The sequence below is a fragment of the Centropristis striata genome, chromosome 20 (genome assembly GCF_030273125.1).
Source record: "Centropristis striata isolate RG_2023a ecotype Rhode Island chromosome 20, C.striata_1.0, whole genome shotgun sequence".
Lineage (NCBI taxonomy): Eukaryota > Metazoa > Chordata > Actinopteri > Perciformes > Serranidae > Centropristis > Centropristis striata.
The window spans coordinates 25,459,803-25,476,193 of record NC_081536.1 but is presented as its reverse complement, the minus strand read 5'-3'; the positions used below and the strand labels follow the sequence as shown (position 1 = coordinate 25,476,193).

Here is a 16,391-nt window from a genome sequence, read left to right as displayed (position 1 = left end):
AAGTTTCTGATTATTTTTTTATTACCATGACTACCAGTTAAACAAGCTTTACCCACTGGGATGTGGACAAATGTTGGCTTTCCACTCTAAGTTGAGATCTAAACATGCAAACACCAGATGGGATTGCTCCAAAAACTTTGGCAAAATCTACAGGAGAAACCGGGATACTATATTCAGGTAAAAATGTATTATACGAGTAGAGAAGACCATCCCTGTTGAATAATTGAGCCACTTTGCTGCGGATCAGAGGTGTGGTTGACGTTTATGTGGAAGTATTTGTCCGGAAGTTGTGTGTAGTGTGTAGTGCACGAGCCCTCCCTTGCCACGTTTCACTAGATGACGTAATCCCAGTAAGGCTGACAGCTCGGTGCTCTGCGGTAACCGGTAACACACCGACAGTCAGTCAGCTCAGAGAGCCGTTAGCTAACCTTAGATATCCTCTGTTCGGTTCAAGTTTAAATCCGTCTAGTCCGTTAACACAATCTAAAACACAAGGCGTCCGTTAAACCGGGTCACGTATTTGCTGTTGATCAGCTGGCTAATGTTAGCTGTTTCCTGGTCGGAGCTGCAGCCATTTTGGATTTCTACCGAGAAACAACTAGCCTGTCGTGGTGTGAGCAGTGTGAGCTAGTCACCGCTCCCCATTTCACAACTAAACACCGCTGTTTAGGCCTATCTGCAGAACTGGAAAAGGACTTCTGATCAGAGGGGACACGCTACACAACTAGTCCACAATGAATCCAGAATAGTAAGTATCATCATTAACAACGCTGTGGTACATCTAGCAGGATCACTAAGCGAAGCTATGTGCTAACAAGTAAGTTAGCTTTTTTAAATAACTTGATATTGGCATCAGAACTGAGTTACCGGCTCAGCTGACATTGGCCCTAATGTCCACCTCAGCCTGCCTGAGACACTGACAGAGACATAACACCGATATGTGTAACAAACACAATGTTCATGAGATGTTTGTGTCCAGCTGGTTGGCCAGAGGCACCTTCAGGTTCGGTGACTGGTGTCGGTTCACTGACATGCAACGTTAGCTATAAATACAGGGAAAAGGCGCTTTGGTGTTATTGTTTCTGTTTTTTTGTTAGTTGTCACTGCTAGGTCGTCACACTGTTAAAATAATCGCCTAAGTCATTTTTTTGCCTAAATCATCTCCTCATGACGCCGGCCACCTATGGTAAAATCGCCTACATCCTCAGTTGATCAGATCATGTGATTTTACCCCTTTAAGATCGTCACTTCTTTGACAATTTGCCACATTCATAGGCATCAGATAAGAACCCAGCAAAGAAGAGCTAGAGGGAGATTGTTTAGTTATCAGTTTAGTTTATCAGTGTTTTATTGTTGACACTGATATTGGTAACATTTTGTTCTAAGGTGTCTACATAAGAGTGACATGAGCGTGTCATAAACATAACATTGGATCTGTCATGAACATTAATGACACTTTGAAGTAACATTAATGCTCATGATACTTGTCATATCATGTTTCTGACAGGCTTGTGTGACTCTTATGTAGACACCTTCAAATTAAAGTGTTACCATATCTTGCTTAAGTCACAAAGGCATGTTCAAAAAATTGCTTAAGTCATTTATTTCTCTAAAGTTACATCATTTACACACAGTTTGTGTGTATTTTTTTGTGTTTCCTGCAAAACTTGAAAAAATTAGTTAGGCGATTATTTTAACAGGGTGGCGAAAAGTAACAAAAGCCTCCTAACATGTTGATGGATTCCTGTTAAACTATTATCAGCGACCCCCAACTAGCCAAAATAGGCTAATAACTGACTCATACAGTCACGATGAAAAACTCAACAAGGGTTCCCTGGATTACATTTTTTTATACTTCAGTCTGTGTGTGTCATTGTTATAGCCAACTTATTTATTTTCCCCTGGAATCAGATATACTGTAGCAGCAGTCATGTGTTATTTTCGTGCTGGTAATTGGTGTTACCTGGTGCTGAGCATGACTCAGTCTTCAGTCATATGGTGTAATAACGTTAGTTAGTGCTGAGGCAGCCTCTTATGTGCAGGTCACATGCTATAAGACATGCCCAGGATTTCATCACAGTAGCTTTGAGCAATCACTTATTTCAGCTCTCTTTGCTTTTGCATTCTTAAATAGTCATAAGGACAGTGGAAGTTTTCGACTGCATTTTGTTTGGGTAGCTGCTAATCTCAAAAAATTTAATTCTCAGGCTCACTCTTATTCAATGCGTCAGTCTTTAGATCTTCATCCTCCAAGATTTCTTACATGCAGAGGTCAATTTATTGTTCAATTTAGGGGGACTACATTTTGGAACACCTTTTCCCATCTGGCAAAGAACTCCATCTCTTTAAAATGTTTCAAAAGATGTCTAAAAGCCCATTTAACTGCTGTAATACACTTTTATAACATGTTCATTTTAGTTTTTTTATTGTTTTTGTTATTGTCATTATAACTTGTTGATGTTATACATATGTTTTTTCTATTATCAGTTTATTACTTTCTTATAACTATGAAATTTTAGGTGGAGGCTTTAAATAAGCCCATCTGGGTTTTCTGCCTCTCCCTGCACTTTACATTATATGTTATCTTTGTCATTTTATGTAATTCTAACTGTGCAAATAAAATAAAACCTAAACCTAATCAGGACTACTGTTAAACCAAAAAGTGTAAAAGGAGTGTATTTAAAAAAAATCTTGTTATTAATTTAAATGGTGTCATTCAGACTGCTTTATCTTGCAGTAATGATTTACCCTATGGTATTGACTATATGTTCAAATTCAAGGACCAAGATCTTATTCAGTGAGAGTAACTTTCAAATTGAGATTAAGGCATCTTTAGTTCATTTTGTGTTCAGTTCAGTTTGTTAAATACAACACTTGATGAGCAGGCAGTAATGGGCATGCAATAATTTCTCATCAATGGCACATTTAAGATTTTTTTTTTTTTACTGTTGACATGATTGTGTTAGGAGTAGAACATTTTAATCACATTTTCTTTTAGACCCATATGGTGATTATGATTCAATTTATTATTTAAGTTTCTTATATTCTGCATTATTTGCAATACACAAGCAATGAGTCATTCCGTGACCAACACAGCATTTAATACAGTTAACATATAAACTGACTGACAGTAGCCAGTCACACAAAGTGTAGAAATATCAAAAATAATAAATCAACACCAGGTTATGACTCCACCACTTGCAAATGAATAAATAACTTAAAACCGAGTGGTAACGTATCGATTTTGCAGATAACTGCAATATAAACTACCTCTGCTCCCCTAACACACCCGAGGCCCAGTGTGAACATGAATTCAAATATTAAACATTAAATATGAATATTACGGATCTCCAGTCAGTTACACTGACAATGGCTCTACTATTCCAAAATATTATAACATAATTCTTTGTCAACATGTTGTATACTGTTCAAAGGGGAGACTTTGTTTTGGCTCCAGGGCTGAAGTTGATGCTCAACCCAAGGCTGACCCTAGGGGTGTGCCATATCGTGTCATTCATTATACTGGTACAAAAATGCATATCATGATATTGGCAACATTCCTACTTCTTGACGTAATGGTGTAAGGGTTTCCCATTAATGACCTAGACTGTGGCGGCCTGCCAGAGTCTCATGTGCTGCACTTACGTCACATTTCAAACTACTGAAAGTATATCTACACTATTCATGATATAAAGTTATTTTGCTTTGTGTCTGTCACCCGTCAGTAAAAAACCCGACCCACCTCTCCATCCTCCTACGAGACATGCTCACACATTCACACACTTACACACTCATTGAATTTATCGAGCTTTCAAAATAAGAGCACAGGGTGTAAACAGAATCCACCACATAATTTACAAGAAGACTGTTAAAATAAGATGCCTTAAATAAAACCAAATAAAAACCTTTATTTTCCTTTACAAAATTTCATTAAAACATGCAATGATTAAGATCCATGTATATGATCTCCAGGGGGGCATGCCCCCGGACCTAAACATTCTAGATGACAGTATTTCCCAACTGTGAAAAATGTTATGTGAGGTTTTTGCTCACATTTAGCTCTCAAATTGCATAAGATTGATTCATTTTACTTACAAATCTACTAAATTTTTTCCCCAGGGGGGCATGCTCCCGCACCCCCTAGATGGTTATTTTTATTTTTTCATACATGTGGCGTGTGTGGGAAACAGTGTACACAATGTTTTTGTGCATACGCAGTGTTGATACATGAGGTCCCTGCTCTTTACAAATGTTGCTCCGGTTTTGTAAGCCCACATTGTCATCCAAACACGACATGTACAACACATTTGTGCTGCTCACCTTGATTGTTATGGATGCCGATTACACTCTTATTAACACACATAAGATTTTGATGTTGGACTTTGTTGTAAGCTAACTCTAGCCCGCTAACATAAGCCCGTAGCAATCACATTGCAGTTAAACAAACCAAATGAATGAATGAATGAATGTTACACATTTTGGTTGGTCTCTCTTAACGGCACTGAGCTGGCCTTGTTGGTCAAGATGATCGCGGTTTTGGAAATAATTTTGGCTGTGATACTGCAAATGACATAATACACTATAATACACATAATGCAATAATACACTGTGTACAAATTTACTACCCTTTCAGACCCTTCGGGCTGAAAGTGTCCACCTCCAAAAAAATGCTATAAAAAGTTTTTCTGCATAAACCTCTTGAACAACTTTCTCCCTGCTCAATACTACCAAACATGAAATTATTTTCAGGATTTTAACCCTTTAAATGCCAGTTTGATTCCATGATGTCACTGTTTTTCTAAGAAAAAAACACAAAAAAATTAGTTATTTTCCATATAAGAAATCACTTTTGGCTTGGGCATTTATCTTTTATCACAGCTTTGGATATGTCAAAAATTAGCAACAAAATTGATTTTGATGCATTGATCTTTTGTGTAGTGTTAGATTTGAAATGTAATACCTTTTTATGGCAGACATGTCCACTTTCAAAAAACACTATAAAACTATTACTGATATATATTTTTTTCAACTTTTTGGGGTTAAAATTTTTGATCAACTTCAGTCCTGATTAAAACTGCATTCTGGTCTATGTGTTCTTGTCTAGGGATGTAGATCAGTAAGTGATGTGGGGGACTTATTGTTTTGGGTGTAAAAGCAAAATTTGATGGCTAAATGAATGGCGAGTTCCAAAAAGTCAGGGCATTAGAATGTGATAGTGCAGTGGTGAGTCCAAACTTTAGGGATATCAATCTGTCCATTTAGAAATAACAAGGGATTGTGAATCAATTTCACCTGCTTTGTTGCAAATGAAAGTGACAACAGCTGCAATGGAGAAGCAAAAGCAAGACCGAATGGTTTCACATATGGTGGCCACTGACAATTTCTCTCTCCTTATTATGTTGACGGATTCTTCTCTAGTTTTGTGTTCTGCTAGTGTCTTTGTCACTACTGGTAGCATGAGGTCCTCCAGGATGGCACATCCATACGCATGGTTACAACAAGGCTTGCTGTGTCTCACAGTACAGTGTCAAGAGCATTAAGGAGATACCAGGAGGCCGACCATTACTCGAGGAGAGCTGGACAGGGCTGTAGTAGGGCATCAACCCAGCAGCAGGACCAATATCTACTCCTTTGAGTTATGAGGAACTGGAGGGGCACTGCCAGAGCACTACAAAATGTAGTTCCCTGACTGAAAATAGTTCCCTGATTGTTAGGTACCAGGATGAAATCCCCAGAGCAATTGTTAGACCTTACGCTGGTACTGGCTTCCTCCTGTTGGAGGACAATGGCCTGCTTCATGTGCCTGGAGTGTGTAGGCAGTTCCTGGACAATGAAGGCATTAATGCCATTGACTGGCCCTCATGTTCCCCTGGCCTAAATGCAATTAAGGACCTAATGGACATTATGTATCGGTGCAGCCGACACCGCCAAGTCCCACCACAGCTCACTAATGCCCTGATCCAGGTCTGGGAGAAGATGGCCTTACACACTACTGAGTCACATTATGAGTGTTAGTGATAAAATTCATGCAAGTTGGATCAGCCTATGATGTCATTTTTTTACTTTGAATTTTGGTGTGATTTTGAATCCAGCCCTCAGTGGGTTCATGATTTTGGTTTTCATTGACCTATGTTATGACATTTTGGTCTCAACAAGTTATACAGTGTACATCAGTAAAGATTCTCACCTTGAATAATTAGTTCATCAAGAAGTGATGTGTGATAAAAGTGTCCTTGTGAGCAGTGTTTACAACACAGTTTCAAGGTGGGCACCCAAGATTGTTGACAATTCAGCATCCAAACAAATTTTTCCCCTTCTGTTGCCGAATTGTGTTGCTAAAGAATTACCAGAAACGTGTTTTTGCAAAACATTGTGATGTCACAGTCAAGTTGACCTTCAACCTTTGGATATTAAATGACATCACTTCATCATTTCCGCCAACTAGTCATTTTATTAAGCTTTTATGATTAGCGTATGAATTATCATAGTGACCTTGATGTTTGACCTATGATCTCTATCAAAATACTATCATTTAATCCATGAGTGCAAGTGAGAGTTTCTGCTAAATTTGAACAAAATTCCATCAACAAGTTCCTGAGATATCCCGTCCACAGGAATGGGATGGGCATTAGAAACATACATCAGTTAAGCTGTGAATCTAATTGAATGTACCAAATTTAAAGCTGTTGGGAGTAAAGCCTAGAGACCAGGGAGTTTTCAATGATTTTAGGGGTTGTGGGTCAGTAAAGCAGCGTGTGACTACATGAACAAAGCAGATATCTCTTAATATTGAGTCTTCACAAATCAGTGTAGTGGGCTGGATAAGAGGAGGTGGGGTGGGGTATGGGCTTTTGCGTTGACTTAACCAAAGGTGAAACTGTGGCCGGTGCTGAGCATCTTACAGCAGACGACTGCAAAACAGGTGAAAGAGGAGATGGAGAACTGGCAGTTAAAATCCATGTACAAGTTATTTTTCAATACTTTTTCCTTGTAAAATGCAGACCAATCAGCCACTCTGCCGAATTATATAATGCCAGTAATGTGGATGAACATAATTGCATATAACTAAAAGTGGCATTAGAAGAATTAAAAGGACCATCAGTGCTATGAATGAACAGTCCCCAGACCCTTACTATAGCAATCATTTATGTAGTCAGGTAAACTGTAACTCAATCACAATTTTTTGATAATTTGTCAATATCCTCTAACTAGACTATGCCCTTTCCCTTTCACAGTGACTATTTATTTAAGCTGCTCCTGATTGGTGACTCTGGTGTTGGAAAGTCTTGCCTTCTTCTCCGATTTGCAGTAAGTCTCTCCAAAAGAACACATACAGTATCCTTTTCTGAACTCCATTTTCCCCCACAATGAAACCGAGTAAATGTATTAAAAGTTTCAACTATGCAGTGATTTCATGCAACCTGTTGAGGGGTTGGTACAACAGTTCTTTCGTTTTAAATTGTGTGCATGTGTGTGTATACAGCAAAGCAGGAAGTGAACAGGGTGTGTGAGCCCTAACCCTAACTCCGTTTGTTACTGTCTGTCTGTTTTTCTCTGCAGGATGACACATACACAGAAAGTTACATTAGCACTATTGGTGTGGACTTCAAAATACGAACCATAGAACTTGATGGAAAGACCATTAAACTTCAGATTGTAAGTAACCAACTGCTTCACTTTCATATCACTGCCATTCAGTAACCATGGCTTATTCCTAAAATCAGTTTTTTAGAACAGGAGAACATTTTTTCCTTCTTTGGGCATCTGTACAACTGGGAACATTGGAGGATAAGACTGTTATTCTAGATTTTTTTTATTGACAACATTTTCCATATAAAGACCCAAACCAGCCACGTGAAAGCCTCAGCTTCAAGTCTATTGGGTCCTACAGAAGATGTCAATCTTTAAACATTCTGCACAAATATACAGTTACTTTTTAAATGAATAATGTGCAATGGGCTTTTTTTACTCTATAACATGTGCAACAAGCTTTTTCTCTGTGTGACATGTGCAACAGTTTTTTTCCCTTTGTCATGTGTCTCTGTTTTCAGTCCTGTTTACAGTCCCCTTTTTTTCATTTGTTTGTTTGATGGGTGCATGCCTTGGTTGGTTATTTATTTAATATTTATCTTTTCTGCACTGACGGGAGAGCTGTTCCTCAATTTCGTTGTGCTAACGTATTTTTTTATACTATTGTGCAATGACAATAAAGACTCTAAGTAGTTTCCTTAAACAGCTTGTCACTGTGTTGTTATCAAACAAACAGGAGGAAATGCCGACTTTGTAAGGGACTACTTTCCACAGAGGATTAATCCACATTTGCTGCTCTACTTAGTTACTCAGTATTTGTGGCAGCAGGACAGTGCTGAGTAGTATGTGTGGGGTCATGGTTATAAAAAACATGTCACTCTGCAACAGTGTTGCTCATTGATGGGTTTTGTATAGTTTTTCTTTCTTAAATTAATTCTTTAATACATACCGATAACTTATTTGAACAGTTGGCTCTCTGAGATGGACAGTATTGTTAAGAACACAGAGAGACTAAGGCTACGTTCACACTGCAGGCCTTGATGCTCAATTCAGATTTTTTTGTTTAGCTGTTGACATTATTTTTTAAAAGAGGCCTATATCAGACTCCGGTGTGAGCTGCTCACGGCCCTGAAGTGAGCTGCATGCGCAGAAGAGCAACATTTTAACTTTGCCTTATAAGGATGACGTGGCTCCTTTAAGAGGCAGGACAAGTTGTGTGTGTGTCCTGTTTGGAGTGAGTGGACAAGCGAGAGAGAGGGAGAGAGCTGGCGATATGGAGCAGGAGATGAGGAGAAAGGAGTAAAGGTGGTCACTTAAGCAGTAAATGTGCTGTGCAGGTCAGTGCATGCATGGTGGAGCGTAGAGATGCGTCTGAGCACTACGGTGCCGGTGGAGGTTGATACATTGACTATAAGGGCATTACTCGCCGTGGACGGGCCCGGTGGTAATAAAGTATGCAGCTTCTCAAGACCAAGTTGAGCTTGCACGTATTGCATTCTGATGTTAAAAGTAAAGGGGGTTAACCCTGGAGGAAAACACATCTCCCCTGGGCTTTCAGACCACAGCCTGGGAGCTAGAGTGACGTTGAAGTCGGGTGAAATGTGACATGGAGAGCTCGCTTTGAAAAACATCAGAAATACAGTGGCTTGCAAAAGTATTCATACCCCTTGGATGTTTCACCCTTTTGTTGCTTTTACACATGAAATCATGGTCGATATAATTTGGCCTTTTTAAAAAGAATTTGCAAAAAAACCCTCTTTAATATCAAAGTGAAAACAGATTTTTACAAAATAGTATAAATGAATTAAAAATCTATAAGTTAAAATAAATGATTGCATAAGTATTTATACCCTTTAAAATAACTGAACTAATTCAACAAAGTTCCAGCTAGTTGATGCAGCAGTGTCACAGTTAGTGAAATGGAGATCACCTGAGTGCAGTTGATGTGTGTCGAGTGATCGTAGTATAAAAAAACATGTGTCTGGGAGGTCCAGTCTCTGGTTCATCACTATTCCTGCTACAATTGTACCATGAAGACAAAAGAACACTTCTAGTAACTCAGAGAAAAGATCATTGAACAGTAGGAGTCAGGAGATGACTACAAAAAATATCCAGCTCACTGGACACCCCACAGAGTTCAGTTAAACCATCATTAAGAAATGGAAGCAGTATGGCAGTATGGTTTAAATCTGCCTAGAGCTGGTCGTCCTCACAATCTGAGTGACCTAACAAGAAGAAGACTGGAGAGGGAAGTCACCAAGACACCTTGGACCACTCTGCGGGAGTTATAAGCTTCGGTGGCTCAGATAGGAGAGACTGCACATACAACAACTGTTGCTCTGGTTCTTCACCAGCCGGAGCTGTATGGGAGAGAAAACAAGCTCATGAAATCTCGCCTGGAATTCGCCCAAATGCATGTGAGACTCCAGGGTCAATTGGAAGAAGGTTCTACTGTCTGATGAGACAAAAACTGACCTTTTTGGCTATCAGACTAGACGCTATGTTTGGCGAACACCAAACACTGCACATCACCACAAACGCACCATCTCCAGCGTGAAGCATGGTGGTGGCAGCATCATGCTCTTGGGACACTTCTTAGCAGCAGGCCCTGGAAGCGTTCGGGTTAGGGTCTTCTTTTTGTCAGGTCACTCGGGTTGTGAGGACGGCCAGATCTAGGCAGATTTAAACAAGTGACATACTGCTTCCATTTCTTAATGATGGTTTAACTGAACTCTTTGTGATGTCCAGTGGGTTTAATTTTTTTTTTGTAGTCATCTCCTGGCTTATACTGTTCAATGATCTTTTCTCTGAGTTACTAGAAGTGTTCTTTTGTCTTCATGGTACAATTGTAGCAGGAATAGTGATGAACCAGAGACTGGACCTCCCAGACACATGTTTTTTTATACTACGATCACTCGACACACATCAACTGCACTCAGGTGATCTCCATTTCACTAACTGTGACACTGCTGCATCAACTAGCTGGAACTTTGTTGAATTAGGTCAGTTACTTTAAAGGGGATGAATACTTATGCACTCATTTATTTTATCTTATAGATTTTTAATTAATTTATACTATTTTGTAAAAATCTGTTTTCACTTTGATATTAAAGAGGGTTTTTTTGCAAATTCTTTTTAAAAAGGCCAAATTATATCGACCATGATTTCATGTGTAAAAGCAACAAAAGGGTGAAACATCCAAGGGGTATGAATACTTTTGCAAGCCACTGTATATACGATTGAGGACCATGTATGAAAGTGGCCTGGATCCAATTTGAAAAAATCTGATTTGTGCTGTTCAGAATGTCATAAAAAAATCTGATTTGGGTCTGATTTGCCTGCAGTCTGAACGTTGCCTAATTTTCCAGAGTTTCTTTAAATTAATCAGTTTTGTACGGCAGTGTTCATGATATTAACTGTTCATCTTCTCTGCAGTGAAAAGCAAACAACAATCCCTCCTCCCTTGCAGTGATGATGTTTTAGCCAGTCACCAACTGTCTTGATGTTTTTCCTTTGACAGTGGGATACTGCAGGTCAGGAAAGGTTTCGCACAATCACGTCCAGCTACTACCGAGGGGCTCATGGTATCATTGTAGTGTATGATGTCACAGACCAGGTCAGTACGACACCACACCATTCTCACCTATTACAACTGCTCATTTATGCACATGAAATGATATTATACGTGGACATGCTAATTACTTTGTGGGTGTTTAAACTTCCTATCAACTGACACAACCTTAATGACTGGTTTCTAAACTGAAATGCAGAGAGATGAAGCATTTCTGCATTTTGCTGGGCTTTCCCAGCAGTTAGATGACTGTTGGATATTTTAACACTTCACTTTCAAATGGACTTCCTGCTCAAAAATGTTTACTTCTCCCTGTTTCAGGAGTCCTTCAACAATGTCAAACAGTGGCTACAGGAGATCGACCGCTACGCCAGTGAAAATGTCAACAAGCTATTGGTTGGAAACAAGTGTGACCTGACGACGAAGAAGGTGGTGGATTACACAACAGCTAAGGTAAGGCACCTGGGTATTTATTACCACTAAACACAGAGACTGTTGTCATGCTTTCTCCTGGGGTCTTTGCATTAGTATGACATGTAGGACATTTTTGAAAGGGGCCCGTACACATACAGACACACAATGTTTTTGCGTTTGTAGTTTGTAAAGTTTTTTTTACATTATGTTGGCAAGGTTGGGAACACGCTTTCAAATTTGAATATTTTCCCTAAGAAATGCAGCATCAACGCTATCACTCATTTAAACCCAAAAACCACTAATAACTACCCTGAAAATGTTTGAAAATGTCCTTTTTACTCCTAAAATGCTGTTCAAACCCTGTAACATACACAACAGACAACCCCTGAAAAAAACTCAGCTCTGATCTGGATTTTTGGTGGGTAGGCAGATCTATTTCATGTTTTTTACCTGGAATAAACACTTCATGGAAATGTTTTGAATTCACTAAAAGACCAAGTACAAATTATAACTTATGGAAGACACAATAGCTGTTAACGTTGAAATATGGGTGAAAACACCTTTTTAAATAAAGTATGCGTGAATGTCATTAAAGATCATAGGGCATCATACATCTACATTACTCCAGTGTTACCGCATTTGTGCTAATAAGAGTTCGTCGAGGGAATTGGACTAATGAAATAATTCCTTTTCATTACGTTTGTCATAATTAGCATTAGCTGAATTTGCCTTCTCTGACAGATTTGTGTCAGTTTTGATGGACAGACGCACGATTGCAGGTTAATTTAAAAACAAACGTAATGAAAATATATTATTTTTTTGTCTGTTTCTTCTGCCATGTAATAGTGTTATTCGGCCCCTTGAAAAAGCTAACGTTATTTTACAGCTTCGTGTCTCATGTTTATGTCCTGTAAGCAGATGTTATTCATGTACACTGATACAGGAGATAACATAATGCTTGTACAGAGTTAATCCGTGACAGTCTGAAGGGAATCCTTCGTTTCTTTATAGAGACTGAAGCAATATCTCATCAGGTGTTTGTTATGTTTCCCCTCTATTCTTAGTGCAGGGCTGCATCCCCAATGTCCATTTATTTAATTTATTTTTTTTAGCGTAGTGGCATTGTTTTTACCTGCCTTCTTCATCAGCACTAAAAAACAAATGGGTTTGGAGTTACATGTAACTAACTTAAATGTTAAAAGGAGCATTGTACAAAATGAGGCAGAATGTTTTATTAAGCTTTTTTTTTATCCTATTAATAATTGCTTAATCAAAGTAATACTTGACAGATTAATTGATTATCAAAATAGATTAGGTTAGTTGCAGCCTGAGTCTCAGGTATGACCCAGAGTCATAGCCAGCTCCTACCTAAACAGAAAAGACCAAAATGATTGCTGTGCTTGTGTTTTCAAATGTATTTTCTTCACCTCAGCTATCCATCTTAAGGTGAACTTGCAGTCCAATTGCTTAAATATGAAAATCCAACTAAAACTTGCTGTATTTTACATGTTGCGTTTATTAAAATAACTTTAAAATTAGATGGGGATATTTCATTTTTTTTTCAGTGGGATGTTTTAGAGACTGACTCTTAGCTGTAGCTCATGTAAAACATCAAACCCTTTAAAGCCTTAAAGGCTCCGACATACTTTCTGCATAGCGTCCTTGGATAGCGGCTGACCTACACAGACATGCAGACACAGAAAGTATGAATTGGCCTTTACTGCTAACCTGACAACAGCATGCCTGCCTGTCCTTGGCTGCTGACTTAGCTTCTGCATCCCTCTCTCTTGCGCAATCACACACACACTTTACATTTATGTATATAGTCCTTATTGTTGGGACTGAAGGCACAGTGGCCCATATGACCGACATTTTTTGTGCACCAGCTCTTTCCCAACTCTGTAATGCCCTGTCATTTTTAATGTTATTATTTCTATATCATGATATCTTGCTTTGCAGTAATATAATACAAAAATGATTTAAAAAAAAAAGATTCCTAAACCCCTTTGCTCTATGTCCTCTGCTGTGTCCAGGAGTTTGCAGACTCTCTAGGCATTCCCTTTTTGGAAACCAGCGCTAAGAATGCCACCAATGTGGAGCAGGCCTTCATGACCATGGCTGCTGAAATCAAGAAGAGGATGGGCCCTGGGGCCACAGCTGGAGGAGGGGAGAAGCCCAATGTGAAGCTGACCCCCGGCACTACTGTGAAGCCTTCATCAGGAGGATGCTGCTGAGAGAGAAACCACTCCCCCGCCCTCTTTCTCTGCAGGCCTGTCACCTGGCCGCCATCCCCCTCCAACACCACCGTATCCCAGCGAAGCCCCCCCACATGCAGACAGGACAGAGAGGACACGTGAGAATAAGATGAAGTTGCCTGTATTTGTACTGTACATAGTATAGCCGCACTACCAAAAACAAATAAAGCATCCTTCTTGTACCCCTCCAGACCTATCAGAGGCTACTCTGAATGCAGGCTCAAAAGAACTCTGTGCGTGTGTCCTTGCATTCCTACAGCGGGGTTGGTGAATGAATCCATTCATTAAAGTTTTTGTTTGTATGGACCTTTTTTTCTTCTTTGCTTTTTCCTTCCTTCACTGATTATTTTGCTGTTTCTATCAGCATGTCCGTCAGTCTGTCCTCACCGTTTCTGTTTCTCACCAACCCATGTCCAGCAGTGTCTCACTGTCCAGCATCTAAAGTGTAGTGCAGTACATTATATGTACATAAAGTGTGTGTGTGTGTGTGTGTGTGTGTGTGTGTGTGTGTGTGTGTGTGTGTGTGTGTGTGTGTGTGTGTGTGTGTGTGTGTGTGTGTGTGTGTGTGTGTGTGTGTGTGTGTGTGTGTGTGTGTGTGTGTGTGTGTGTGTGTGTGTGTGTGTGTGTGTGTGTGTGTGTGTGTGTGTGTGTGTGTGTGTGTGTGTGTGTTCTCTCAAATCTGATTTGCCAGTTCTGTAGTGTTCAATTGACTCTTTATCTCTGCATTTAATTATTGGCTGAAGATAACTGTAAGTTTGTTGCGCAACATGTAACACCTGAACTGAAAATAAATCTTGTTCTACCAGACTGTATAAAAAGAGAGGACCTGTCTGCATCCTTGGTGACATGTTTGAATAGTTTATTCTACATTCATTTGGCGTATCATCCGCCACTTACATAGAGTCTGTTTGCAAATTGCTGTGTGATCTCACTACAGAATTGCATATATAAAATACAACATTCTCTTCTTTTCATAATAAAGGCAACTGAATTTAGACCTCTGGGACCAGTGTTTGCTACATGAATGTTACAACAGTGCTTTACTGTCCAGCTGTATATGAAGGCCGGGTCACAACCATAGACTGTATGGTCACAACACAATGCTCATTGATGTGTGTGGCCATACTCATTAGTCGTTAACCTCAATAAACCGCAACAGAGTGGAACACTTTCTACTGAGCACAAGCCTGAATCATGTCAGGACACAGAAAGCATCTGAGCCAGCACTTCTCTATAACATGAAATTGTTAATGTGGTGAGGAGATGCAACTAAAGACCGCACTGATGTGCACAAGTGATCAGACTTAATAGAAAACTTTTAAACTGTAGAAGTGCAATTTATGCTGTGAGCCTGTTTGCCAAAAGCAGATACTTGCTAGACAAAATGTGAGGCAGAACTTGTATCGGCATGTGCCAAGGGAATGAGAAAATGAATGATGGGAAGAAGGGGGGATGACAAAGAATGGAAACAAAGTGAGAAGGAAATAAACAATACAGTGAAGTAAGAAGGGAAGTGGGCTAAAGAGGAATGGACAGAAGAGTAAAGATGTGCAGAGGGGGCAGAAGAAATCAAGAGGTGAGGGGAAAAGACATTATTAGAGTGTCTACAATGTACCAATGTTATAATAATTTTGGATTTTTCAAAATGTCTTGGATTTTTTTGTTGTGAATTTTTGTTTTCAAATTCAGTTAGTTTTAATTAGTTTATAGAGTGAGTTTGCTAGTTTTAATTAGTTGTTTATTTTTTGGAAAATGCTTAGTTTTAGTTTCGTTTTTATTATTTTAGTTTTAGGTTTTTTTTATTTTTATGGGGTATTAGTTGGGTGCCAGATTCAATAAGTTCACAATAAACGTTTCCTTTATTTCTTTTGTCTGATCCATCACAGCCCCAATAAGTTTATTAAATCATAAAACCAGATAGATGAAATTGATTATTGATATCAACCAAAAAGGTTTACGTATGAAAAAAGTTGACGAAGACAAAAACGAAGGACATTTTCACTATAATTTTAGTTAGTTTTGTAACCACAAAATACCGTTTCAGTTAGTTATCGGTTGGTTTTTTTAAAACTTGCTTTAATTTTTATTTCAGTTAACGAAAATGTTTTTTCAATTCTAGTTTTTGTTATTTCGTTAGTTTTCGTTAACTATAATAACCTTGCAATGTACAGGGAACTAAGTCAGTGACAACTTTAGTTCAGTGTATTTTACATCACCATGGTGAAGACTCCATCTATGATCTTTAGTGACCTCTGCTACCAACAAGCAGGAACTGCAACAGCAGCATCAACTCAGAGCGAAGCCTCTGTGGCTGAGGACCTTCACAGAAGAAACATTTGGTCATGCAGTTCACTGATCATCACAAGGAGACACAGAGTAGACAGCAAATTGCAGCTGGTTCATAAAGGGAATGACATTGAAGGGGTATTCCTAGTTAATGTTGCAATTCAATTGCACAAGCAAATAAATGTGTTTTTGTAGCACATTTTGCAATATTGAGGCTACATCGTCAGGTGCACAAACAGGTCAGCTGCTACACAAATGAAAAAACTGGTGGTGCTGGGTGTAACCCTATGTCCAACCAATAATATACACTACACTTTCCATTGTTAATACAAGTG

General features: G+C 39.0%; 1 protein-coding gene across 1 annotated transcript; it reads left to right on the top strand.

Annotated features, from left to right (window-relative positions):
* The first annotated feature begins 332 nt into the window (after positions 1 to 332).
* LOC131993487 (ras-related protein ORAB-1-like) lies at positions 333 to 14,588 on the top strand. The gene is made up of 6 exons (XM_059359422.1): positions 333 to 748; positions 7,236 to 7,308; positions 7,561 to 7,656; positions 11,051 to 11,146; positions 11,423 to 11,554; positions 13,549 to 14,588. The coding sequence occupies exons 1-6, from the start codon at positions 735 to 737 to the stop codon at positions 13,747 to 13,749; spliced, it is 612 nt and encodes a 203-aa protein (XP_059215405.1). The 5' UTR covers positions 333 to 734; the 3' UTR covers positions 13,750 to 14,588.
* The last annotated feature ends 1,803 nt before the right edge of the window (positions 14,589 to 16,391 follow it).